This window comes from Camelus ferus, chromosome 2 (genome assembly GCF_009834535.1).
Source record: "Camelus ferus isolate YT-003-E chromosome 2, BCGSAC_Cfer_1.0, whole genome shotgun sequence".
NCBI classification, from domain to species: Eukaryota; Metazoa; Chordata; class Mammalia; order Artiodactyla; family Camelidae; genus Camelus; species Camelus ferus.
Window position 1 is genome coordinate 79155468 of NC_045697.1, and position 26658 is coordinate 79182125.

At 37.1% G+C, this 26658-nt stretch overlaps 1 protein-coding gene and 1 long non-coding RNA gene across 4 annotated transcripts in view; one reads left to right on the plus strand and one right to left on the minus strand.

The window, feature by feature from the left end:
* Nucleotides 1-7183: 7183 nt before the first annotated feature.
* On the minus strand, nt 7184-11979 carry LOC116657979. Of its 2 annotated transcripts, none has more exons than XR_004313186.1 (2): nt 11788-11979; nt 7184-7589 (listed from the first exon to the last, which is right to left on the minus strand). It is a non-coding gene; the product is annotated as an uncharacterized LOC116657979 (long non-coding RNA). The 2 variants fall into 2 exon arrangements; XR_004313179.1 differs by having other exon boundaries at nt 7184-11594.
* A 194-nt stretch (nt 11980-12173) lies between these two features.
* Nucleotides 12174-26658, plus strand: part of AP1AR (adaptor related protein complex 1 associated regulatory protein) — a 31986-nt gene continuing 17501 nt past the window's right edge. Inside the window, exon 1 of one of the 2 annotated variants that reach the window (XM_006174670.2) lies at nt 12174-12599. In XM_006174670.2, coding sequence (XP_006174732.1) covers nt 12517-12599 — 83 coding nt within the window. In that variant the 5' untranslated portion in view covers nt 12174-12516. The remainder of the gene's footprint in view (nt 12600-26658) is intronic. The other variant, XM_006174669.2, reaches the window with a different exon arrangement.

Below are 26658 nucleotides of genomic sequence, written 5' to 3' on the forward strand. Positions count from 1 at the left end.
AAACTGAAAATAACAAATCCAAAGCCTAAAAAAACAATCGAAAGATAAACAAACTAACCTACCTCCTAAGATCAGAAGTACTGTTTTAGACTTGCTCTTTAGTTTCCCAAGTCCCACTTGATGTTGGCCTCCTGCAACCATAAAGAAAAAATGGTTTTGAAGTCATACCTGGGCCTAAATCATAACTTTGCCACATGTTAGTTTTGTGAACTTGGCCGATGCCTAATTCTTTTAACATCAGTTTTCTTATCTGTAAATCTAACTTCCTCGTTGAGAAAGAAGAATGAAATAAGTGATTTAAACTACTTTAGGATTCTAAAAGGCTACTCAATTGTGTTTCTGTTCATGGTGGAGTTGGTATTGATGGTGACGGCTGACAGTGTTGCCACGTTATCCATAATCAACAGAATGAAGACATTAGAAGAAAAAGAAAATGCTACAACAGCAGCATGAAAGAGGAGGCTGGTGGGGTAGACTTTCTTTCCATTCAATAAATGACTAGCAAAAGCAATTACATTCAAAATAATATTAGTGTTGGATTTGTATACTAAATCAATCCACCTTCTAGGCAGCATCCTATTTAACCAGTGAACCTAGCCCTTATTCCCAGATATATAATTCATAAAACATGTCAATCCCATAGGAAACAGTTAACCAAGCCGTATGCCCATTGTCATATATACTAAACAACAACACAAACTGTAAAATCATTAACTCAATATTCTCAAGATTGTGTTTCTAATAATTGCAGAAAAATGTTAAGCATGAGTTCAGCTCTTGTCAAGGCCATTGGGTCAAAGGCATAACAGATTATAGAAAAGGAGGAGAGACGAGGCTAACTTAGACTATTATAAATGACACTAGATTAGCTGTCAGTAACCTGAATTCAAATGCTAGCTCTTCCACGAATAAACAGTTTTACTTCGCATAAGCCACTTTGCTTGGCTGGTCTTCTGCAGTTACAATGCTTTCATTACTTATTAGTTTATTTACTCAACAAATATTTCTTGATCATATACTAAGTGCCAAGCTGCTTTAGTTGCTTGTGGTCCAATGGTGAGCAGATACAAGTATAGTTCTTACTCTCATGGAGTTAACACTAAAACTTGCTTCACTGTGTAAATCAACTATACCTCAATTTAAAAACAAACAACTACAACCTGTTTCACTGGATTATTGTGAGAATGAAACAAGTTAATATACTGAAAATAATTTGTTATAATAGATTACAAGTAAAATCCAAAAAGCCTCAGTGCCCACCACTCATTTAATTTTTAAGCACTTAGAAAGTATAGAGAATAACATAAACCTATATGTACCTATCCTCCAGCTCTAGTCAATCTTGCCATTTTGTCTTGTTTTATTTCATTTGGTTTAGCTCTCCTCTCCATTTCTTCCTAAATCTTATTCCCCTCCTTCTTCCCTAGATGTAGCTCCTATCCTGAACATTGTGCTTAACATTTCTATGTGGTTTTTAAAAAAACATTCACTACATAAATTAGTACCTTAAAGTAGTATTGCATATTTTGGAATTTCATATACATTGTATTACACTGTATATATCATTTGCCATCTTGCTTTTCTCGTTAAAAATTTTTATTGGAGATTTTTTTAAATATTGTAGTCCTAGTTCACTCACTTTCAGTGCTATAGAGAAAGGATTGGCAAACTTTTTCTGTAAAGGGCCAGACAGAAAACATTTTAGGCTCTGTGGGCCATATGGTCTTTGTAGCAACTACTCTGTGTTGTAGCACAAAAGCAGACATGCACAACAAATAACAAATGAGAATGGCCATGTTCCAATAAAACTTTATCTACAAAAACAGGCAGCTGTGGACTGTAGTTTGCCAACCTCAGCTGCTGAGCTGCATTTCTCAACCTTGACAACACATTAGCCTTTTAAAAATGCTCATGCTAGGTACTTAGACTAGATTGGTTAAATCAAATCTCTGAAGGTGGGCCCTTGCACTGCTGGCCCCTCCTTCTCTCTCTCTCTCTCTCTCTCTTTTTTTTTTTTTTTATTTTTTTTTATTTTACATAGGTGTTCCTTGCTGAATGATGCCCCTCTCTTAGCCACAACTTGATATAGGAAACTATATCAAACTGTTTCAATAAATTCTGCACTAAATTGAGAGTAATTAGGAGACTTACAGTTTCAATACATAAAGAAATTCTCTTAATATTGCTACCAAGCAAGGGCTCCCTGCCTGACAACCATAGAAGCTAAGACTAGTGCAACTAGAGATTTATTGTGAGATGGAGTAGCAAGAAGACAGGAGGCAGGGCTCAAATCTGTCTCCAACCTGGGATTCAGTCAAACTTTGAATTAGGGAGGACAGGCTGGTACGCAGAAGCACTGGCAGGGGCAGGTTTTGACTCGAGAGCTTCCTTTACACTTGGCCATTTTTAGTAAGATATAGAATGGTGGATTTCAGCACCAGATCTTCCTGGACCACAGACCCCTCATTTCTGAAAGGGTCCCAGTGTTCAGGTTCCAAGGGAAAGAAATGTGGTCTCCCAGTGTTATTTGAGGATTTTCCTTCTCTGCACACGCCCAGGTTACATGACTTGCAGTTTTGGTTCTGCTGTATCTGCAAGACAACTAGACATCCTTTTATTGACAGAGAAGGATCAGTTTGAGCTGGTTCTGTGGTTACAATACTAATAATTTTAATTGTTAAAACATTGACCTACATTAGATTTTTTTTTCCAATTCTCATATTGCTGTCCAAGATTTTTAAATAGTTACTACCTCTATTATCTCTTACTGTATTACCATACTTAATTAGGTTGAACCTACTCCTACAATCCAGAAGGAAAGGAGCACAGCATTGCAATGATTATGACTGGCTCTGTGTCTAGGCTTTCTGGCTTCAAATCCCAACTCTTCAACTTAAGTTTTGAATACCTTCTTTATGTTGTGGTATTGCCATTTGTAAAATGAGAGTGATAGTAATAATTCTATGACCCAAATGTGTTAATATATGTTTACAGTGATACCTGACAGAGAGCAAACAGTATATAATTTAGCTCTCATTTTTATTTAAAAACAAATGTCATGTGCTTGTGATGGAGGGTGTAAGAATCATTTTTAAAAAGTCATCCTATTAAATAAAACTGAAAATAAATAGGGTAATAAAAAGGGGATCCTCTGGCTCCAAACCACCCACGTAGGTCTGCTTATCCTCTATGGCCTTGTGCCTTCTATGAATGTCTTCTGTACTGGAAGAACTTGCAGCACCTCAGCAGGACCAAAGGTGGCCTCCATTAGTGCTATTAACTGATTTCTCTGTTCTCCATAGCTTTCTCCAAGTCTTAAGGAGATTACAGTTTCCACAAGTGGTCATTTGAAGGTGAATCCCAAGGAGTGTCAGCCTGCAGCGGATGGCCACAGCATTGTGGAGGGAACCAGACTAGTACTGGGCATTGGTTCCCCAGGGTACAAGGGCTGCTACCAGTGGGATAGAGGCCCATTTTGGCCTAGAGAACACTGTACAATGGGAGCAAGCACATGGGAGCCACAGCAACCTGGCTTATAAGCCTGTAGGGTGGCAGGCACCTGCACATACTTTCGGTGGTAGCCACATGGACCATCCACCACAACCACAACTAGATGATAGGCTCAGATAAGGAAGAGGCCAATTCCTTGGGATCTCTGGATATCCAATGGCAGTGCCTGGGAAGCAGGACCCAACCAATGAAAATAGATGGCAATCACAGGGCTGGAATAAGGTCCTAGAAGCCTCTCCATGTGCCGGGAATTAAACTTTAATTTGTTAGATTTTAGGAATATGGGAAGGAGGGTCCTAAGGAACACTCCGAGGGCTTGGGGCAACAACTGTTTACCAATCTGTATGAAAGTATTCCAGTATCTGAACAACAGTAAACACCATAGTTGTGTGACTTTTTATGTAGCAGATATAACGGATACCTTTGTTTTGCTCTCACTGTTGAACAATGTTTTAGCTGGATATTGGTTTATTTTCTCTCAGCACTTTGAGTATATTACTCCATGGTCTTCTGTTTTTTTATTGTTGCATTAAGAAGTCTTGACAATCATCATTTCTTTAAATGTAATATGTTTCTTCTTTGGGGTTCTTCTTAAGAAGATCTTTATGACTTAGGTGTTTTTCAGTTTTAATATTATGTGTCTAGATATGGATTATTTTCATTTGTTTCACTCAGGAATTATATTTTCCAAATCTGAGGATTCGGATCTCATCAAGCATTAATGATACTTCAGATATTATATCTTTGAATATCTCCAAACCTTATTCTTTCTTGCTTCTCCTGCTGGAACTCCTATTGTACCTGTCCATTCCATAACCTAATCAATTAACTTCTATTTCATATTTCCATCTTTATGTACTAAATCCTGGGTGACTTTCTCAAAATTTTTTATTAGCTCATAAGTTCTCTTTTTAAAATATTTCTATTTTAAATAAAATAAAACAGCTGGCAATTTGTCCTGACTGCAAGCTGGGAGCTCAGCTGGAGCTAAGGGCCAGCGCACTTCAGCCCTCCTTTACATGGTTTCTCCAACATGGTAGCTGAATTCTCAGACTCAAGTATTAGGTACATGCATAAGTTAGAATGACGTCTTCTTGATTAATCCACTTTATCATAATAAAACATCCCTCTTTGACATTTGTAATGTTCCTGTATTGACGTCCAATTTGTCTCATGTTAATATAATCATACCAGCTAATTAGTATAGTTATCTTATGCTATCCTTACTTTTAATCTATGTTTTCATATTAAAAGTGCATCTCTTGTGAACAACATATAGTGGTACTTTTTAATCCAGTTTAGAAAAAAATTCTTACCTTTTAATTGATGTGTTTAGCACATTTACAGTAATTATTAATATGGTTGGTTCTACAATCTTGTAATTTGTTTTTCATTTATCCCACCAATTCTTCCTTCTTTTTTTTCTTATTACCTGCATTCTTTTGGACTGACTTCATCGTCTGTTTATTTCCTTGCTTTTAATATTTTCTTTTACTTCTTCTACTGAGTTTATAGCTTTAAGTATTTGGGTGGGTGGGTGGGTGGGTGTGTTTCCCTTATTGTGTGCCTTCTAGCGATTGCCCTAGGGCAGTGGTTCTTAATCGGGGGCAATATTGTTTCCCAGAGGCATTGGCAATATCTGAAGAAATTTGTGGTTGTCACACTGGGGAATGTGGGTATGACTCATCTGGTGGGTACAGGCCAATGATCCTGCTAAACATCCTATAATGCACAGGGCAGGCCCCTGTGACAAAGAATTATTAGACCCAATATGTCAATAATGTTGAGATTGAGAAATCCTGCTTTAGAAATTATTATATGAATCTTTAATTTTCCATAGAAATTGAAATTATATTAAATCATTTCTCTGCTAATAGAAGAATCTTACAACTGTATAATTCTACTTAATCTCTCCCTTCCTTTGTGCTGTTATTTATTTTACTTGTACATGCTACAAATCCCACAACACACTGCTGTTCTTTTTGTTTTATAAGGTTAATTTTCCTTTTAAAATATTAAAGAAAAAATAGTGGCTTATATTATCCACATTCCTAGCACTACTCATTCTTTCTTATAAATCTGTGTGTCCATCTGGTATCATTTACATGCAGCCTGATGAGTTCCTTTAGCACTTTTTGTAGTAAAAATCTGTTGCATTAAAAATTCTCTCAGTTGATGTTTATCAGAAAAATGTCTTTATTTTGCCTTCATTTTTGAAAGATGTGTTCCCTAAGTATAGAATTCTAGTCGACAGGTTGTTTTTTTTTTTTTTTTTTTTTTTTCTTTCACTTCTTTAAAGATTTTCCATTGTGGCTTGCATTTGTCCTGATAAGAAGTCAGATGGAGTTCTTACTGTTGTTCTCCCGTAATGAGTTTTTTTCTCCCCCATGGGTTTGGGCTTTTTTCTTTTTTCTTTTTGTTTTGAGATTTTCTTTTTATCTTTGGTTTTCAGCAATTTGACCACAGTATGCTTACATGTGGTTTCTTTGTATTTATCTTGATTAGAGTTTATTGAGTTCTTTTGGATATGTGATTTGATGTTTTTCACCAAATGTAAATAATTTTTTGTTATTACTTCTTCTTCAAATACTGTTTTTTAAGCACTTCTCTCTTTTCCCCTCTTTTGGAACTCAAACACAAATATGGTTGAACCACCTGATATTAACTCACAGGCTGCTGAGAATCTGATTTTTTTTCCCCAATCTTTTTTTTTCCAATCCACATTAATTTCTATAGAACTGTTTTCAAGTTCACTAATCCTTTCTTCTACATTATCAAATTTGCTGTTAAGCTCAGTTGATACTTTAAATGTTTTTCTGATATTGTATTTTTCAATACAATTTTTTGTTCTAAAATTTATTTTCTTCTTAATGTTTTTCTTTCTTTCCTGAAATACTACATATTTTTACCTACTATATTCATGCTTTCTTATACATGCTTTCATATATTTATAATAGTTGTGTTAAAGTTTCTGTCTACAAGTTGAATAAGTGAGTCATCTCTAGGACTGCTTTTATTGACTGTATTTTTCTTGATTATGGTCCTACTTTTCTGCTTATTTTTATGTCCATTAAAAAATTAACTTAAAGATATTTACGTAAAACAACAAAACTGAAATATAATTTGTTTTGCTTTGATTATCCCAGAGAGTACAAGCCCTTTCCTCAGTTAGGATGAGGATGATTATTCGTATTATTCCAAGAGTCATGTTGAACAGAGTCGAGTCACACTTTTTTTTGTTGTTGTTTCTTCTTCTTTTTTTTTTTTTTTCCAGCTTTAATTCACTCATAATTAGCCTTACTCCCAACACATTAACTCTTGTGCCTTTTTTTTTTTTCTTTTTAGTATTTGAGTTGGGAGAAGGTTTGGTACTTTCAGATAATTTTGGCTCATTTTTAGATTCAACTCTGATAAGGCCCAGAATCCAAGCATTGTGAGGATGTAGAGGATATCTATTTTATACCTATTTTCCAGCCTTTACTCCAACTGCTGCTTTCATGGAAATATTTGGGTGTAACTGGTATGTAGGGAGGGGAGAACTGTCAAAATGGGTACTTTTATTTTCAAATCTAGAGCTTACTCTGGTGGCCTATTGCTCCATCACGCATTATCCCAAATTTAGCAGTTCAAACATTTGAAATAAAGGCATTCAAATAGAAACAAAACAATAAAATTTGAAGTGAAAACAAACATTTTATTATGTTCAGGGAAAATGTGAATTAGGCTGGAGGGTAGCCTGCCTCCAGGAAGCAGGAATCTTCTAGAGGTGGCTCCAAACACAAGCTTGCTGGTTGATGCAGACTGTTGGCTGAGAACTCAGCTTGGGATATCCAGAACACCTCCATATGATCTTTCTTCACACCATAGCATCTTTGGACTCCTTACACTGCAGTCAGACTTGCAAAGTCATGTCTTCCAGAGTGCTAGCTAAGAAGCTATAGTCCCTTTTATAACTTAGCCTCAGAATTCACATATCATTATTTCCACCACTGTCACAAACTTGACCAGATTCAAGGCAGGGACCATGAACACTACCACTCCATGGAAGGAATGTCACTGTCACATTGCAGGAAAAGATTCTATAGGATAGAAGATATTGTTGAAAACATTTTTTAAAAACTCAATCTACTACAGTCCTCTTCCAGATTCCTGTGCATCCTACAAGTACACCCTTGGTTGGTTTCTTCTCATCTCCATCTTTGACAGACCAATTCTCCATCTACCCATATTTAGACCAGGTGCCTACTCCCAAGTGGAAAATCGCTGAGATTCTCTGTTCATTTATGAATGCCTCATTTCTATTTGAAAATTAGTTCCTCAAGACTTTCATTCTTCACTCCTTGCTGACATCATAGAGATAGGAGTTTACTTTTGTTGAGGTTTTCCTTGCTACCACTTGTCTTTCATGTTCTTCTACATCTTAACTAAAAGCTGAAATTTCTCCACTAATGTTTTAGTGTCTTTTTCATTTCTAATAGTTGTTTCAATTAACTATTATCTTGTATTTCCTTGCCTTTTTATGACATTAACTGTTTTAAACATACATATTTTATAGTGTTTATCTGATTGCTTTATTACATTTATTCTGTAAGATTCTTTTTTTTTTCTCTGCTATTCCTGTGTCCTGGTAGTTTGTAATATGTGATTGCAGGTTCATTTTCAGCGTAGTTTTACATCTATCTGCAACCTAGATGGAAGTTATACCTCCCCCAAAGTGAATTTGTTTTTGCTTTGCAAGAAATCTCAAGGGCATCACTGTCTCAAAACCACTTTTTATATTGACTTCTTGGCCTGGCATTCCAAGTCTCTGAGGTTGTTGTAAATTCCAACTCCTTAACTCTAAAGAAGACAGGCTCTTTTTTTTCCCCCTAAACCCAGATCACATCAATAATAACAAACCTCTCCTTTATCTCCTACCCTTCTTTGCACTGTTTTTTGATTCTACAATTGGATTTTGCAGACTACCTTTGCCCTTTGCTGGCAGGTTCTGTTTGGTATCTTCCAATTAGGGTGCTAGAGGGACACTATAAGGCTGGAGGAAGTAATTTACTCTTTTTCTGTTCTATTCTCCGTATAGTGGCAAGTGGATCAGCAGGAAGGCATCCTGGCAGTGTTTACCACAATGGCCACAGCCCTCCTACTTTAGTGGTGAGTGCCCCCTAGTCCACGGAAGTGGGTTCATGGGCAGAGACAGCTTTCCATCTTCTTCTGTTACCACATGGATGGGTAGAATGTTTCTGTGGAATCCACACTGTCTTCTCAGAGGTCTGAATAACTCCTTGTATGGTCTTCCTCTTAATGTCTAGATTCCTTCCCTGTTCACTTTTCCTCAGTCCCAGGCTGGTGGCTGCTTCCTGTAGTAGCTACATCTATTAGAACTTCGAGTTTCCTTCTAGCATTAACCACCACCTACCTACTTAATGATTCCTTCTGTTAAATTTTCCCTGCTTAAATTACTAATGCAGTTTCTGAACAGGCAGGAGAGAACTGAAACAAACTCTACTCACTGTAAGCATCTCATATTAATCACGTAACAGTTCTTGTTAATCCCTCTTTGTGAAATGTAAATGATGGATGAGCAAAGAAGAAAGCAAATCACTCAGTGTGTATAGTACTCAGTGATACTGAACCAACTAACGAATTTCATCACATACCCCAGAATAAATGGGGCACTGCTGAACCGGCCAAAAGTTAATTTCCCCTTTTACTTTCCCTTTTATCTTTAAGTACACATCTTTGCATCCCTTTTTCTTGAAAAATCACTTAAATGGTCCATTTACCTATTTAGCTATGGAAGTGGAAAGTAAAAGACCACTGCAGAAATAAAGATACTTAAGAACAGTCATTTTGAGGAGCTACACGACTCTATATGATAATGCAAAGGCTGTTTTCTCTGTAGGCAGAGTTAGTTCACTTGGACTTTTTTTGGAGAAATGTTTGTTAAGTATTAAGAGAAGCTGTGATGTGGTGGCAAAATGTTAGGACTTATTTTTATGAAAATATGAGCTTTTCAAGCCATTATTGAGCAATCAGCAGCTGAAAGTAGGTTTAACACGCCTACATTTTCACTTTATAATGAAAGTAAATATATACAGAAGAACTAGGCAATGCTGGATTAAGTTAAACTTGGACTGGACTGTTGGTCTTTCAGACAGTTAGTACTGAATAACAAGACTTTAGGAACCATAATGATACTGGATGATCGCGTTATGATGAGATTGTTCTATTTGGGTTCCCAAGACAAACACTTCTAGTTGGTAGTGGATGAAGTCTCTCCATAAGCCAGTGGGTATTCTCACTTTCAATCATCCTGGAAAGAGGCAGACCATGGGACAAACAAGGCCTGAGATTTACAGAATTCATTCCTCTACATTGGCCATACTGCCTTAGGGCCTGACTTCAAGTAATTTGTGTGGAGTATGCCTGAGTGCAGGTCTAAGAGGTAGAATTTTGAAAAAGCTAGTTATCACAGGATGCCAAGGATGCAGCTACAAAGAAAAACTTGCTGATAAAAATTTTCTTCAGCATGTGGATAGTAACAGCTAATAATTATATTACACTCATGGTATTATAGGTAATTATAGCATAATACATAGTACATAATAGGAATTATATTATAATAAGCACTTACTTTTATATTACATCAAGCATTTGACTAAATGCTTAGTCATTTAAACTGACAACAAACACATAAGGTAAATTTCATTACTATCTCATTTTCTCCATGTTGTAGTGGTCATATCTAATATCCTGTATAAATTTTGGCAATTTAAACTATGCTCCAATGAATTAAAAAGATAAGTTTAGGTCTATGTTTGGTCCAGTGTGATAATGGAGGGCACAGAGTTCTTCCCCTAGCAGGGACCCTCCAGCCCCCAGTACAACATGATGGTAGCAACTGATATCAAAACAACAAAAAGTGATTAATAACCAATAAAGAAGAGGTTCTGAGCAAAAAGAGATTCAAATTTGGAATCACATAATCCAAAAGACAGTTCAAGGAGCAGATTGCATCCTGATGAACTCCAAGTAACTATGAGAAAAACTTCTTTCACTTCAGAATAAACTACAATAGAGAAAAGAACTTTGAAAGGGATGGGGAAGACAGAGAAACATCCTGCTACCTGGAAGGTGGGGGGGAGGGTCTCTCTAGCAGGCTGACAGTAAATGGCCACTAATGTGAACAATCTATTTGTGTCTCTTACTGGTAAATCAAGTATCCTGCCTGGGCAATTGTCATATAAATGAATTCTCTAGCTGTGATTAGTTAAATGCATAAATCTTATCAGAATACACTTGTCTGTTGTCTTTACTGATACCCATGCCCAAATGGAGGGTTGGGGAAGTGATATTGTATCCATTCAGTATAATATCCTACAGATTCATTTAAGGTATGTGTATTAATATGTTCCTTTTTGTTGCTAAGTAGTATTCCATAGACTGAATACTTAGTTTTTTAAACATTTTGAGTTGAATTTTAAAGACTATTTTATAAATATATTTGTTTGATTTCAGGGGCTGAAGTTGAGAAAGAAAATACAGCCATTATTCAGGAAGTTATTCAGGCATTCCACCAGAATTCACTGATGGAAGACTATTGGGACAAATATATCCTCATGCACTCGATTACAAAAAAACTACTAAGACTCAAATAAGGTCAAAATTAGTTAAGAAGCAGGGCTAAGACTGAAACCTGGGTCGGTCTAGAATTCAGGAAGCAAAAAAATGAGGTCAAAGAATATTTTATCATGAATAACAATTTTCTAAAATATAACAATTTTCCTAGGTAAATCAAAACAGGCTAAAAATTGACATGTGTGGTTAGTATTAAAGCATCCTACCTACTAGACCAGGTGTTTACTAAGCCACGCCTTATATCCGATTTTAAGGCCAACTGCAGACAAAACCTGTTTTAAAGGAAAACTTGAAGAGGGTGCCGCAAACTCTCTCATAGTAGCTGTCGTTTCCCATCTACCACAGTTCTAGGAAGCACACTTCGATTAGCAAGGCTAGTGTCCTTGAAAAAACCTTATCCTTCTAACATTTCCTCCGGACCCCAGCTGCCTCTCCGAATATCTGAAAACCTGATTTTAAACAAAACAAAACGTCAGTAAGGCACCGTTAATTAATTTCTCCACAATGTTGACAGTATGGAGACTGAAACGCAAACTAGACACCAGAAAATAAAAAATTCTTGTTTCTTCAAAACAACCACAATCAGTTCCTTGGCTCTATTTCCCACTTATGATGTAATATAAACAAAACCTAAGCACACACCTCACAGAGAAGTGCCCCCTTCACATTTGACGACTCCTGGCCTGAGGCTCTAGGTAAGCCGCTCACAAGGCTTTGGGCAAAGTTCGAAAACTGTGTGGGAGACACTCCAGACCCATAGCGGGGAAACTGCAAGGATAAAAGATTTCCCAGGTAGGTCACGGTCCAGTAAAACAAACTTCCACACCCAGGAAATAAGCTCCGTGCAAGGCAGAGGGTTCGTACTCGGGAGCTGCCGGAATTGACGTCAGAGCCGCTCGCCGGAGGAGGCGGAGCGGCCGAGGGAGCGACCTATTGGAGCCCGGGAGAGGTAGGGGGTGTGGCGGCGTCGGCGGCGAGGCGCAGACCTAGGTGCGCGGGAGGGCGGGGCCTGGGCGGGCGACTCGCTGGGACTGGTCTCCTTCAGCGGCAGGAGGCGGTCACTCGAGCTGGGCTAGGGGCCTGAGGCGAGCGAGGGGCCATGAGGACCGCGAGGGAGTCCAGAGCCCGCAGCCCGGCCCTCCTCACTGGCGCGGCGGCGACTCGGCGGCCGCTGGAGTAACCGCTGCCTTTGTTCCTGGCTCCTGTCCCTCTCGTCGCCCCAGTTCCTGACGCCGCCGCGCTCCTGCCGGCCCGCCCTTGGTACCAGAACCTCCATTCGGCTCGTGCCGCGCGGATGCGGCTGCCGGGCCTCGGTTTGGGCTTTGAGCGGGAGGAGGAGGAGGAGGAGCGGCGGCGCCTAGGCGGCATGCAATGGGGAACTGCTGCTGGACGCAGTGCTTCGGGCTTCTCCGCAAGGAAGCGGGGCGGCTGCAGCGTGTAGGAGGCGGCGGAGGGTAAGCCCACTGGGGGAGGGGCCCGGCGGCCTCTGGCTCCTCCTATTCTGCCCCTGGCGAGGAACCCCTTTCACTCCCCTGAAGGCTTAGCGGAAGCCGGGCTCCCCGCTACCCTCACCGGTGAGCAGGCGTCGAGTGAGTGGTCCTAGTGGAGGCCTTGGTCTGGAAGGGCCTCCCAGGGCGAGAGCTAGAGAAGGGGGTGGGGTGTCGCTCCTACAGCCTCCAAGCGAAACTCCCGCCGGGCGCGCTGTCACGAGGGGAGTCATGATCTCTAGGAAGCACTGGGGCACTGTCCCACGAATGGGCAGTAGAACAGGACCCACAGCAACCTGAACACATCCTACGTTGAGCTTGAGTTTAATGCCAAAGATGATGGTAGGTCTTGTATCTGATCCTCCCTTTGGCTCTGACAGAGCAGATGGAGAATCTGGCTCCAAAAAGTGATGTTTCTGAGATTTTTTAGTAGAGGTCATTTGGATGCTGGAGTGAAGTAAGATCCCAGACATTCAGTAATCCTTTGATGCGTACAGAGACTTGCAAACTGCTGGGTTCCTTTCCCAGTGTGCATTCAAATTCTTGGTGCTTACAACAAGAGGAGCAGTATGTAGCTTTTTCAGCTTGATCTTTTTGGAGTTTGGAGTGGAATGCCATACCGTGATTGCTACCCAGAAGCTCTGTAACGCTAGGGAAATCAGTCCTTCTGAGCATCAATACTCTTGATAAACTCTCCAACATGCAAAGATTTTTCTACTCGTACCATCCATAGAATAATAGAATTTTATAATTATTCCGTTTTTGTCTTTTTTATTTCATAGGGTATTGAAAAACTTAAGTTTCTTTGAAATTGGATTTGTTGTTATTGTTAAATATCTCCCAGGAATTCAAACTTAGAATTGAAAATCTGAGCCAAGCCACTTTTATAAGGAATAAGATTTATTAATTTTGCGCTTTCTGGAACAGATTGCTAAATTTTCAGGATCTGTCCCATTTAACCAACATCATTAGGTAATAAGATGTTCAACATACACATACTGAAGCCACATGATTTACCATTTGGATATTTTGGTGATGTAGCTCTTATGATATATGAGTCACTCATTACGTCATCAGGCATTGTGCCACCTCTCTGATACAAAGTAGGTAAGTGTCCCAGATGGAAAAGTAAAGATTTAAAGATTTTGTGCCTACTTTAGTATTTTGGTTTCCCTGACCTAAGGGCTGTTACAGGGGAACATGACAGCTGTTTTATCTTGTAAGCTAGAGTCATCTAATTTACTTCTAATTTTTGTGTATGGGTGCTCTCATATAGTCAAGCTACGTAAATAGGCTTGCCTACAGACTAGATGCCACAAAATCCTTGGCTTTGTTAATATATTTGTTTATTTGTAGTTGTGTTGTAGGGTAACTGTAAAAATAGAGTCTTATGCTCAAATTAGGTAAGTAAAAATCCTTTGTATTTGACTTTGGAGTACATTGATATCTGTGGGATTTTTGTATTGTTTTGTTTTTTCACAGTGATTTTACAAATTAAAAATGTTTTCCTTAGAGTATAGCATTAAAATTACAGGTTTTACACCCTGAGCACATGAACTTGGCAATATAGGGAAGGGACAGGAAAAATCAGTGAATTGTGGTGTTAATTCTAGATATGCCATAAAATCATAAAAGTTGGATCTGTACCTTCTGGTTATGGGCAAAACTTGAACAAACAAGTCCTGTTGAGACAATGTGAGTCTGGGTTGTGGACACTGTCATCTAAAACCATATAATAGTGATATCCATCCTTTTGTTTTAATCCATAAACATAGGTTCTGAAAGTTCCCCAGTTGAATCTTCTGATTAATTCATTGTTTTATATTCATTTTAACATTTTAGGAGCTCCTAATAAACATACAGAGACAGATGAATGTAGTTGTTACTTACAAAATAAGATTGAACTCTACTTCCCATTTTAGTAATTGCCTTTTTTTTTTGTAATCACCTGGTAGTTCTGATTTTCTTTCAGGTATAGATCTAGATATTTAGTAGTTCATCTAAGGGCAAAAAAGTTTAGGAGCAATCACAAAAACTTGACGTGATTTATATTTTTCAAAGTAGTGACCATAAGTGAAAGAATCCTGGGTTTTCTTAGAGTTAAGGTATGTCAGAAACTTTGCTACTAATAAAGTTATATGGTGATTAAAACAGAGGGAGCTAAGTATCTTTAGGGAATAACATTTAGACATCCTAATGAGTCATCCTTTTTTACTATAGGGAGTTTTGCCTACTCACATTCTGAAGGGCTCCATCTGCTGGTCAGTTCCCCTTTTTTCTTGGATGGTAGTAGAAATCTTGCATAGACCCTTAACAATAGTTTTTCTTTCTCAAACTGAAGATCCAATTATGTTTTGTTGTGTTGTATTTTAATTCCCTTTTTTATCTTATAATTCCACACAATGGTTCCAGTTAAGATGTACTCTAGTTTTATATAAAGGTATTTCATGCTTTGTATCCTTCTTGATATTTAAAAATTGTTGGCCTTTTTGGCTCCAGCAGCAAAGTTGCTGGATTTGCTGTTTTCTTCCTGGTGAAAATGATTTTAGTAATAGCTACCAACAATTGATTACTTCCTATATTCCAAGCACTGTTTTTATATCTCATGGCTTTTTATTATACCTTAGAAACATTTTATTAAACATAAACATTATGAACAATTAGCTGCTGTATCTCTCAGTGCATTATCTTGTACTTTGTCACCGGAAGATCTTATGCATTTATCTCAACAACTTGGCTCTTTATTCTGTGTAATAAGCTGTTTTCCTTTTTGTGAAACTATACACTTGACCCCTGCAATCACTTTTATCTTATTTTCTTGTTCCTGTCTTGGCTATTCTCACTCTGCCTGCCCATTAAATATGGAATTTTCATCGGTCTTTTCTCCTATTTATTTAGTTCCCTTCACACCTATGCCTACCCCTGAAGAAATTTCATCCATTTCTATGGTTTCAACCACTACCACTTCCAAATCTCATGTCTTCTGAGCAAACCTCTTTTCAAATGTTCAGCACTATATTTTCAGTTGCCTACTGAAGAGATACACTTGAATGTTAAAAGGCTCCTCAAGTCAACTTATCTAAAATATCTAATATCTAATATTGGTGTTCCAATAAATATCTGAAATAGTGCATTTTTCCCTCTAGATTTCTTTCTCTGCTTCATATATTCCCTAATCAATGATTAGGGATTCCCTTAACACAGCTCCATTCAGTCTTCTATCCTGCAAACTTTATAGTCCTCTACAACTCTCATCAGCAATTCTGTCTTTCCTTAGTACATACTGAACCCGTTTCCTTCCTCTGTGCTTCTTCTCTAAACTTTGTCTTTCAAGTCCGCTGGTCACTGGCTTCTAGACTGTTATACCTATTATATCTCTTATACTTCAGGCCATCTTCCCTTCCTGTCAGTGGAGTTAAGCTTTCTAAAACCCATACAAGATCATGACATTCCCTTGACTAACAATTTCCAGCTGCAAACTATTTCCTACAGCTAGGTTGCTCAGCCTTTTTTCCCCTTCTTTGACAGATGATAAGTTGCATGACATTCAAATGGGCAACATAATGTCCTTTTGAATACTTGGAATTATATGCAGTTCTGCATTGGGGTAAGGTGTGTGATCTTACTCTTCGTTCTCTCATTCAGAAAATCATGTCAGAATACAAATCAGAACATTAAAAGGAAAACACCGAATCTATTCTAATTTCAAAAAATAACGCATTCGTAAACCTTAGTATTTTAATTTTTGATAAATGATAACCTTCCAATTCAGAGTAGTATCGAGTTCAGACTCCTGACAGGATAACTTAATCTATTTTACCAGCTTAACTGCATTTTCTAATTATATTTTCTTTAGAGTATAGCCTTAAAATTGTAGATTTTACTCCTTGTGCACATGAGCCTGGCAGCATAGGCAGGGGAAGTCAATCAGTGAAAGTATTCCCTGCCATTCTTTCACTTGCCACATCCCCAATATCCTACATACTAGATGGACTGTGCTTGTTCCTGTTTTCCTGAAATACAGTATTCTCTCGTTCTGTGCCTTTATATGTGATATTTTTCTTCTTTCCTATTCTTGGTGAGCTTTTAATTATCCTTAAATATTCCCTGTGAAACCTGCTCAAACCCCATGAGATAATATTATCTCCCTGAGGAAATAATATTTTCTGCAGGCTTAAATCTACTTTGTGGCAAGGATTGTAAACTTTTTCTGTAAAAATAATACACATTTTAGGCTTTGCAGGCCATAAGGTCTCTGTTGCTACTCAACATTTTATCAAAAAAGCAGCAACAGCCAGCCAGTATGTAAAATGTGACTGTGTTCCAGTAAAACTTTGTTTACAGAAACAGGCATTGGGGCAGATTTGGTCCATGGACCATAGTTTCCTGCCTCCTGGTATATACCATGTTATGGGTTGAGAGCTCCTCAAGGACTGTATAGAGTACTAACAAGAATTTTAAAATATTTTATCATAATACATATTACTAAAATACAGTAATCAATAGTGTCATTATTTGAGAGATTCAGTTTGGTTTTCTGCATGTTTGTCAGCTTTAAGAAATATATAAGTACAAGATGTTTCTCTTGAAATTTCAGAAGTTAGGATGGAAAACATTAGTAGACTTAAATGGATATGAATTTCTTGAAAACTCTATGTTATACCTTAGAGGATCCCCAGAGCTCTGTACTGAACCTTACTCTGTTCTTCCTTATTTTCCTTCCTTAATGTACTTTCCCTGGGTGAAGGCATGAAAACATTTGGCTTTACCTACTACCTGCATACGAATGAGCTCCATCATCTGAGTCTGAACCCTGAATATCTAACTGCCTACTGAGTATTTCCCCTTGAGTATCAAACATAACCTCAAATTTACTTCGTAAAGTTGAGCTCATCTTTCTTTCCTTCTCATAGTTCTTTACCCCTTTTTTCTTTTTTTTAAGCCCTAGCCATTTTTACTACTTTGTGCCCTACTTTGTGAGTATTAAAACAATATATAGTTACCAAAGCCATGAACGTGAGAATCATATTAAACTCCTCCCTTCACTCACCTTTCAAATCCAATTTTGTAGATTATACTTGTAGATTTTGTAGTTTATACCTTCTGAATGTCCCATTTCTTTCCAACCTGTACATCCTACCTGTCTTAGTACAGACCCGTCAGTCTTCTGTATTTGTAGCTCTGCCCTCTTGCCAATACCTTTGTGAGCTGTGCCTCTCTAATCTGAAAACCAAAAAGAAAGAAACACTAAACGTTACTTAGATTCCTGCATCTCCTTCCAGCTATTACCTGTCTCCAGTTTTTTCCCTTTAACAATTTAAAGAATTGTCTGGTCTTGATATCTCCATTTCATCATTTTTCACTCAGTCTTCAAGGTAAGCTAATGTTTACTCTCCTTCCTGCCCCCCACTCATAACATCAAAATAACCATCATAATCCAGTAGGTATTATTAGTCTTTACTGTACCTGATCTTTTAGCAGCATTTGATGCTGTTGACTCCTCTCTTAACTCCTGCAATTTCACATTCACTGTATTTTCCATCTACCTCCCTGGCTTGTGGACTTAACTAAATCCATCTTTCCTATTTCTTATGGATGTTCATTTTCTTCACCTCAGCTATTAAATGTTATAGTCCTTTAAAACTTAACTAGACTTTTACCTTGCTATACTTTCCCTAAGTAGCATGCATATAGTCACTAATCTACAAGCATCTTTGACACTGTTCCCCATCATCCAGTATTTCTAGTCCATCCCCAAAACCATATATATTTTTTTACCTCCTAAATAGCTTTTCATTCCACCCACTTATCTCACTACTGTCACCTTATTCAAGCTGTCATCATTTCTTGCTTAGATTTACAATACCATGTGTTAAAATAGCATTCTTCCTCATTTATTACTTTGACAATGTTTTATTTTCCTTCATAGCACTTATCACTGCATGACTTTGTAGACTGAGTATTTGCTTGTCTGTTACCTATTTCACCTTACTAGAGTATAAATTTCATGAGGTTAAGGACTTTAATTTATTTATTCCTATGTATCCAACACACAAAGTGTGCTTGCACATAGTAGGCACTCAGTGTTTGTTGACTGAGTGGATAGACTACCAGCTGGTCTACCCACATCTATTCCTGATGTTTTTCAGTTTATCCTGCAGTCTGGAGTCAAACGTGATCATAAATGCAAATCTGTGATACAAATGCAGATTAAAATTCTTCTGTTGGTGGTTTACCATACTTTTAGGATAAAGACCGAAATCTTTAATGTAGCTTTCAAGACTTTGCAGTATCTTATCTATTCTTTGCCTACTTCTTTTTTTTTTTATTTTTTATTTATTTATTTTTTTTGCCTCATTTGTATCACACTCTTCCTTGAATCAATTTTTTCCCTTTTTCCTTAGACAACTCCTACTCACTCATCTTTTAGATGCCAGCTCAAGGATTGTTTCCCACAGAAGCTTTCCCAGTCTGATTCCTACCTTCAGGGGATAAATTCTCACACCAGGATGGAACCATCTTCCTTGTCTTCTCAGGACTTCCTCAAGTTATAATTATACCTGAAATAGTGTAATTATTTGGTTAATGTCTGTTTTCCACTCTCAGTGTAAAGGAAGAAGTTCATTCCTATTTTGCTTACTTTTGAATGCCCAGCTCCAAGTTATGTGCCTAGTATGTAGTAGATATTTATTAAGTATTTGTTGACAGAATTATCATATGCAGTCTTGATCTTTTCATTTCCCCTTGACTTTGGTAGCTACTGCTCCCTGAAACATTCCTTTCCACTACCTAGCTAATTCCTCCTCCTCTAGCCAATTTTTGATGCCCCTTATTTGGACATATCCCATTCAGAGCATCATAGTTGTTAATTTACCTGTGTGTCTGCTGCATTAGACTGTAAGCCTGTTGGATACGTGGGTCAATTTTTATTCACTGTTGTATTTTAAATATAGATATGTAGCTATGTCTGTCATTCAGGTATCCAGGGAAGTAAGAAGAATTAGAAAGTTCAAAATCATAGACATGTAAGTGGCAACAGTTTCTAAAAGAGGAAGGTAGTCAGCAATTTGAGATGTTGCTTACAGCTTGCAGAGGATAAATAAGAGGACTAAAAGACCTCTGAGGTCTCTTCTGGTTACTAGTTCCCTCTAAATCAGGCTCCTCTTAAAAGGCAATTAACTTTTTAACCCATATTTTTTGTCTTTAACATGCTTAACAGGAAGATTTGTCCCTCCTCTTCCAAAGAACTCAATATATATTTTGAATATCCATTCTTCGTAAGTTTACCTTCATTAGGGAGGAGTTTATTTAACAGTAAATATTATTACTTTATTATTACCACCTATGTCACTGCTGTCCCTACATGGAAAGTCTGTTGATGGATTATCTCTGGAGATTTGAATAGTTAAACCTTCATTGAAGTATTTGATACTCATTTAAAAATGATGTGTCTGTCATCTTCAGTGTAATGTTTTTTTCCAGGCTTCTATTTGTAACCTTTCTAATCTTTTGTCCAGAAAAAAAGAGTCATGGGAAGCTTTTAATTTTTAATAGACTGTGGAACAATTTACCATGGTTCTTCATTATTTATTTATAATGTCAAACAAAATACAAGGAAAGACTTATTTTACTTTAACAGATATTATACAGGAGAATGTGAAGATGTAGGATTTGTGAGAATTTTTTAGTTATCTTTTACTAAAGTCACTTTTCTATAAAAGTATATTTGTCTACTTTGCAAATAACATATAGAAGCATAAAAAACTGCATTTTCAGTCTATTCTTGATGAGAATGATTTTATCCTTAATAAAAGATTATCTTAATATCTGTCTTGATAACACTGATGAATAAATATATATGCAAGAATCTCCACTTTTATACTGTATTACTTTCAAACTCTTCCAAATTCCTTTACATGCCACCATCATGCAGAGTATGATAGCCTACCTTTTCTACCTCTTTAATATCCTTTACATATTTGAGTCCACTTTCACATCATTCTGCAATAGGAGAATGGTTATACAGAAACTTGGTTCATTTAGAGACAGCTCTCAGAGACATAAGGATTGTGTATAAATAAATGTCAGTGGATGACTTTGGAGAGCTCTAGATTTTTTTTTTTAAAGGAATATAGACTTCTGTTTTCTTTAAATCATTGTCCAGAGCCTCTTGGTTTCAGCTGCTCAACTTTTACCATAACTAACTCACCTGAATATACATACTTTTGAATACAGTGGTTGGTTGCTGCTCATATTATTTCTTACCTCCCCCTTCCCTCCAGGGCATATGGCTATATTCATGGAAGTTAAATGCACATGTGGTATGACTTTAACCATTTTTTCCACAGTTCAGCTTTATTTTATATGATACTGATATATTCCTAAAGGACTTTTCTAGCTTCTTACATCACTTTGTCCTTTATCCTTTTCACTCCTTGCACTTAAGTCTTATGTCTTGGATTTACTGTCTTGGATTTACTACATTTATTTTTTTTCTCTTGTACCTCCTTTCTTGACTTCTGCTTCTATTGTATTATGTCCCCATTGAGATTCTGACACTTCTCCCCATCACCTCTCATTTTCCAGTCCATCCCCCACACCAGATGATTTTTATCTTCTAAATATTTCTTTACTCTATCCACTTCTCTCATTGACAACACTCTAATCCAGGCTATCATCATTTCTTCCCTACGCCCAAAATTTAATTGCATACATTATTCCCATTATTCCCTCACTCTCTGCATTTATCCCCACTCACTTCTCTAGGATTCACATGGTTCCTGACACTTGCAGGAACAGCTTCTTATGAGGACCCACATTTACTCCTCTAAGTTGAAGGAAATAATGGTGCTTCATTCCCCCTCTAGTCACTTTAAGTATAATAAACATTGATTGATTAAGTTTTTGATTTAGGGTAGTGATTCTTAACTGGAATATTCATTTAAGTCTCATTTTCATACATGTAGCTCAGGTTCATTCATTTCTACTCCTTTGTAGTGTTTTATTGTGTGAATAAGCCATAATTAAATTAATCTTTTCCCCTGTTGATAAGCATTTAGAATATTTCAAGATTTTTTTACTATTACAAACTACTTCAGTTAACATTCTTATAAATATTTCTTTGTACACATGTTCTAGAGATTTTTTAGGTATATATACTCAGAAATTGAATTGCTGGTTCGTAGCTCATACACATCTTCAAATTTACTAGAATATATCAAAATCTTCAAAGCAGTTATACCAGTTTATACTTTTGCAGACAGTGGGATTTCATTGTTCCATTTCTAACGCTTGGTATTATCAGATATTTTTCCTAATCTCTTAATGTGAAATTCTATCTATTATTTGTATTAAAATTTTACTGTGTTTCTATATATCAGCAATAAACAGATAATGTATATTTTAAAAATTACTTTCTGTGTAAGCAATTAAAAATACAAAAAACTAGGAATAAGTCGATAATAGATGTATAAGACCAAAACAACAGTTAAAAAAAAAACTAAATAAATGGAGGACAATACCATGTTCATAGACAGAAAGATCTGAATTCAGTGCAGTTCCAGCAGTTGGACTGAACTTAACCGGCTGATTACACCAATTTTTATGGAAGAGCAAAGGATGAAAAATCACATGGGGAAGGCATGTCAAAAACCAAGATGCTGGAAGCTAGGCCTCTTGGGTCAGTTAGCCAAGTTGTGAATCCAAAAGAAAAGTCCCTGAAGGAAATTAAAAGTGCTACTCCACTGAACACATGAATGGTAAGGAAAAACAGCTTCATTGCTGATACGGAGAAAGTTCGCGTGGTCTGGGTAGATCAGAACAGCCACAACACTCCCTTAAGCCAAAACCCAATCCAGAACAAGACTCTTAACTCTCTTCAATTCTGTAAAAGCTGAGAGAGGTGAGAAAACTACAGAAGAGAATTTTTAAGCTAGCGGATGTTGGTTTATGAGGTGTAAGGAAAGATGCCATCTCCATAACATAAAAGTCCAGGGGAGAGCAGCAAGTGCAGATGTAGAAGCTGCAGCAAGTTATCCAGAGATCATTAATGAAGGTGACTATACTAAACAACAGATTTTCAATGTAGATGAAACAGCCTTCTCTTGGAAGAAGATGCCATGTAGGACTTCCATAGCTAGAGAGAAATAAATGTCTGGCTTCAAAGCTTCAGAGGACAGGCTGACTCTCTTTTGTTAGTGTCTAATGCAGCTGATGACTAAGTTGAAGCTAGTGCTCATTTACCATTCCAAAAATCCTAGGGCCCTTAAGAATTATGCTCATTCTACTCTGCCTGGGCTCTATAAATGGAACAACAAAGCCTGGATGACAACACATCTGTTTACAACATGGTTTACTGAATATTTTGAGCCCACTCTTAAGACCTACTGATCATTAAAAAAAGATCCTTTCAAAATATGACTGCTCATCAACAATGCACCTGGTCACCCAAAAGCTCTGATGGAGATGTACAACAAGATTAATATTGTTTTCATACCTAGTAACACAACATCCATTCTGCAGCCCATGGATCAAGTTGTAATTTCGGCTTTCAGGTCTTACTATTTAAGAAATACATTATGTAAGGCAATAGCTGCCAAAGATAGTGATTCCTCAGATGGATCTGGGAAAGGTAAATGTAAAGCATTCTGGAAAGGATTCACCCTAGATGTCATTAAGAACATTCATGATTCATCAGAAGAGGTCAAAATATCAACATTATCAGCAGTTTGGAAGCAGTTGATTCCAACCCTAATGGATGACCTTGAGGAGTTTAAGACTTCAGTGGAGAATGTAACTGCTGAGACAGTGGAAATAACAAGAGGACCAGAATTAGAAGTACAGTTTGAAGATGTGACTGAATTGCTGCAATAGCGTGATAGAATTTTAATGGATGAGAGGAATAAGAGGGTAGAGGTGCTTAGTGAATATAAATTCAGAAGAAGTTTAGTTTTACAATTCAAATAACTCATCCCCTTGGAGCAGTACCTGCCACTGGGTCAGACAGCTCAGTTCCTTGAACCAGGACCCTTCTGCAGATAGGCTTTGGATGAACCCTGCTAATATTCGTTTCTGTGTTTTTTGGTCTTCCATTTTCTCAACACATTCTTCTTTTAGATGCCATCTTACTCTCTTTCCTTTAAGTCTTAAAACCCAGGAGCCATTCATTCCCCTAAGGTGACCCAGCTTATCAAGGTAACTGATCCATTCTGCATTGCTTTTATAGTTTTAATTTTTTCCCTATATGTCTAACTTATTGAGAGATATCCCTTATTGAGGGATAACTATCCCTTATTGAGGGATAACTCACTCTTCCTTTCTCTCCCGGGAATAGGCTATACTTCTATTTTTCCATAGTGATTAGAAGTAAAATCCTTAAAAGCAATAGGTATGTGTATGTATTGGTGAGAACATGAAGCATATGTATGGGAGGGGAGAGATTGCTGACATTGCATCTTTGCAGCCATTCTTCCTTGGGATAGGAAAAGAAAACAAGATGAATTTCCTGGGTTTGAAGCAAGAAAGAAAACAGTAGTGTTTTTACTGATCTGAGATTGAGAAGTAGCCACAAGGTTAATTATAGAAAGTACTCTAAAGGAGGTTTTGGACGGATGTTAATGTTTCTAGGCTTAGAATTTGAATAGAGAACCCTAATCTAGACTCAATATATGGATGTCAAGTTCAGAGCACCTAAAACCATAAACGTGCTCCTTTCCCAGATTCCTTCATCTCACTAAATGGCAACTCCATTCTAGTTGTTCAGGCCAAAAAGTTAGGAGCATCCTTGATTTTTCCTTTTTACATACACTCTTACAGCTAATATATTAGCAAATTGTCAACCTTTTCTTCAGAACTACTTCTCATAACTTCAGTTTCGTCATCCAAGCTACCATCATTTTTCTGCTATAGTATTATGATAGATTCCTAATTAGACTTCTTAAAACTTATGGCAGATCATCTATTCAGGATCTTCCAATGAAGTTTTTATATAGCTAATAAATTCTTAAAGAATGATAGAAATAAAAAATAATGATTTTTTACCTTCTAATGAAATAATAGAGCTGAAAATGATTTATCAATGGATGTTGAAACCATTTAGTAAAATGTTGGTGGGAAGCTTTCTAATGGATGCGTTAGGCTAACAATACCTGAACCTACGGATCATTCTCAGTGTCAGCAAAAGTGAGGCAGACAAAAATAAAACTCCTTGTAATTTGATTAAGTAGCACATACCACATATAAAGGGTTCTTGCCTTAAAAAATTGCACTCAATATAATCAAGCTTTTAAATCAGATTACCAGCACAGAGGATAGAGGAAACATTTAAACAACACCAAGAGGAAAAATACTAGGAAGTGATCCTGGAAGTAAGAAATTCTACAGGACAAGTGACATGATTTCTCTAACAAATCAATGGCATGAAAAAAGGTAATGGTGCAGGGAGGAGGGCTGTTACAGACGTTAAGAGGCCTAACAGGTAACTGCAGTGTGTAAACCTTGTTTGAAATCTGATTTGAACAAATCATGTATAAAAAAAGATAATCAGGGAAAAAGTGAACGCCAAAGACAAATATTTGTGAATTCTCATCTAATTGAGAATAAAACCTAAAATCTTTCCCATGGCCTGGCCTGTGGTCTGACTCTGGCTCTTTCTCAGATCTTATCTCCCTTTCTCCTCCACTGCAGCTGTTCAGGCCCCCTACTTTCTTAGAATATGCCAAGCACAGTTTTGCCTCAGAGCTTTTGTGTTTTTCCTCTGCTTATAATTCTTTTCTTCCCGATATCTAGTTGACTGGCTTCCTCATTGCCTTGCAGGTCTTTGTTCTAATTTTGCTTTAACAGAAAGGGCTGCCCTGACCACTCCATATGAAATAACCTCCCTTTCCCAGTCACTATCCTCACTTACTTTGAGATACTTGTTTTCTCATAGCATATCCCACCATCTGATGCATTTATCTGCTTGCTTGTTGTCATTCATCCCCAAGAGTGTTAGCTGCAAGGTGGCAGTCTTTATCTGTTTTATTGACAGTTGTATTGTCAGCACCTAGAACAGTGCCAGGCACTTAGTACCTACTCAATAAGTACTTATGAAATAAAAATATAAACACTTGAGGCCACATTTAATAGATAAGTATCTCCTTTTCTCTCTTAAGTTGTTCCACTTGTATTCTCATCCTTACCTAGAAGTAATAAAGGATTGCCAAGAGCCTCACTCCTCATTCTAGAACAAAACTGTGAGTCAGAAAACACAAAATATCAAGACAGTTTATAACCAGAAACACTGAAAAAGTTATATTCTAAATGTGTTAGGCTTTTAGGCATCCAATAATATAGAAAGATTTTAATTTCAGTTTCTTTCATTTACTAATGAGAAAGCTCTCTGAAATATGAAATGAGACTTTCAAACAATTGGCTTTCTAATTACTTCTCAAATATGTACCACAATATTTCTCATTTTCTTTTCAGATAAATTCCAGGATACAGCCCCTGAGTTTGCCAAATTGAGTATTTATTTACTTTAATCTATCAATATAATCTTAGCATTTGTGGTAGTAGGAGTCAGTATATGCCTTTGTGAATAATAAGGTCTGAATTTAATCTATCTTAAAAGAAAGCTTGAATTTTTCCCCAAACTTATTATGCTTTTCTGTTTACCTATTATTATATTTATATATATTACTATTTCTTAATTTTCTTTTTTGTCATTCTATCACTTAGACTCATGTTTATTTATTACTCAGGACTTTGATTATAGGGACAGAAACCCAGATTAAACTATCTTAGGCAAAAGGTGGAATTTTTTATAAGGGTACTAGGTTTCTCAAGTACTAAGCAAACTATGGGCAGAGCAGAGCAGGGGTGTAACTGGTCCTTAGGGATGACTTCAATACTGTGAGAACACTTAAAAAAAAAACACTCTCTCAATCGATTTCAATACTCTCTGCAGATTGTCAGAACCCTAACCCATAGCACCTTCCTAGAGCTCTCAGGAGAAAACTCTGTCTCTCTACTCAGTTTCCATATAACT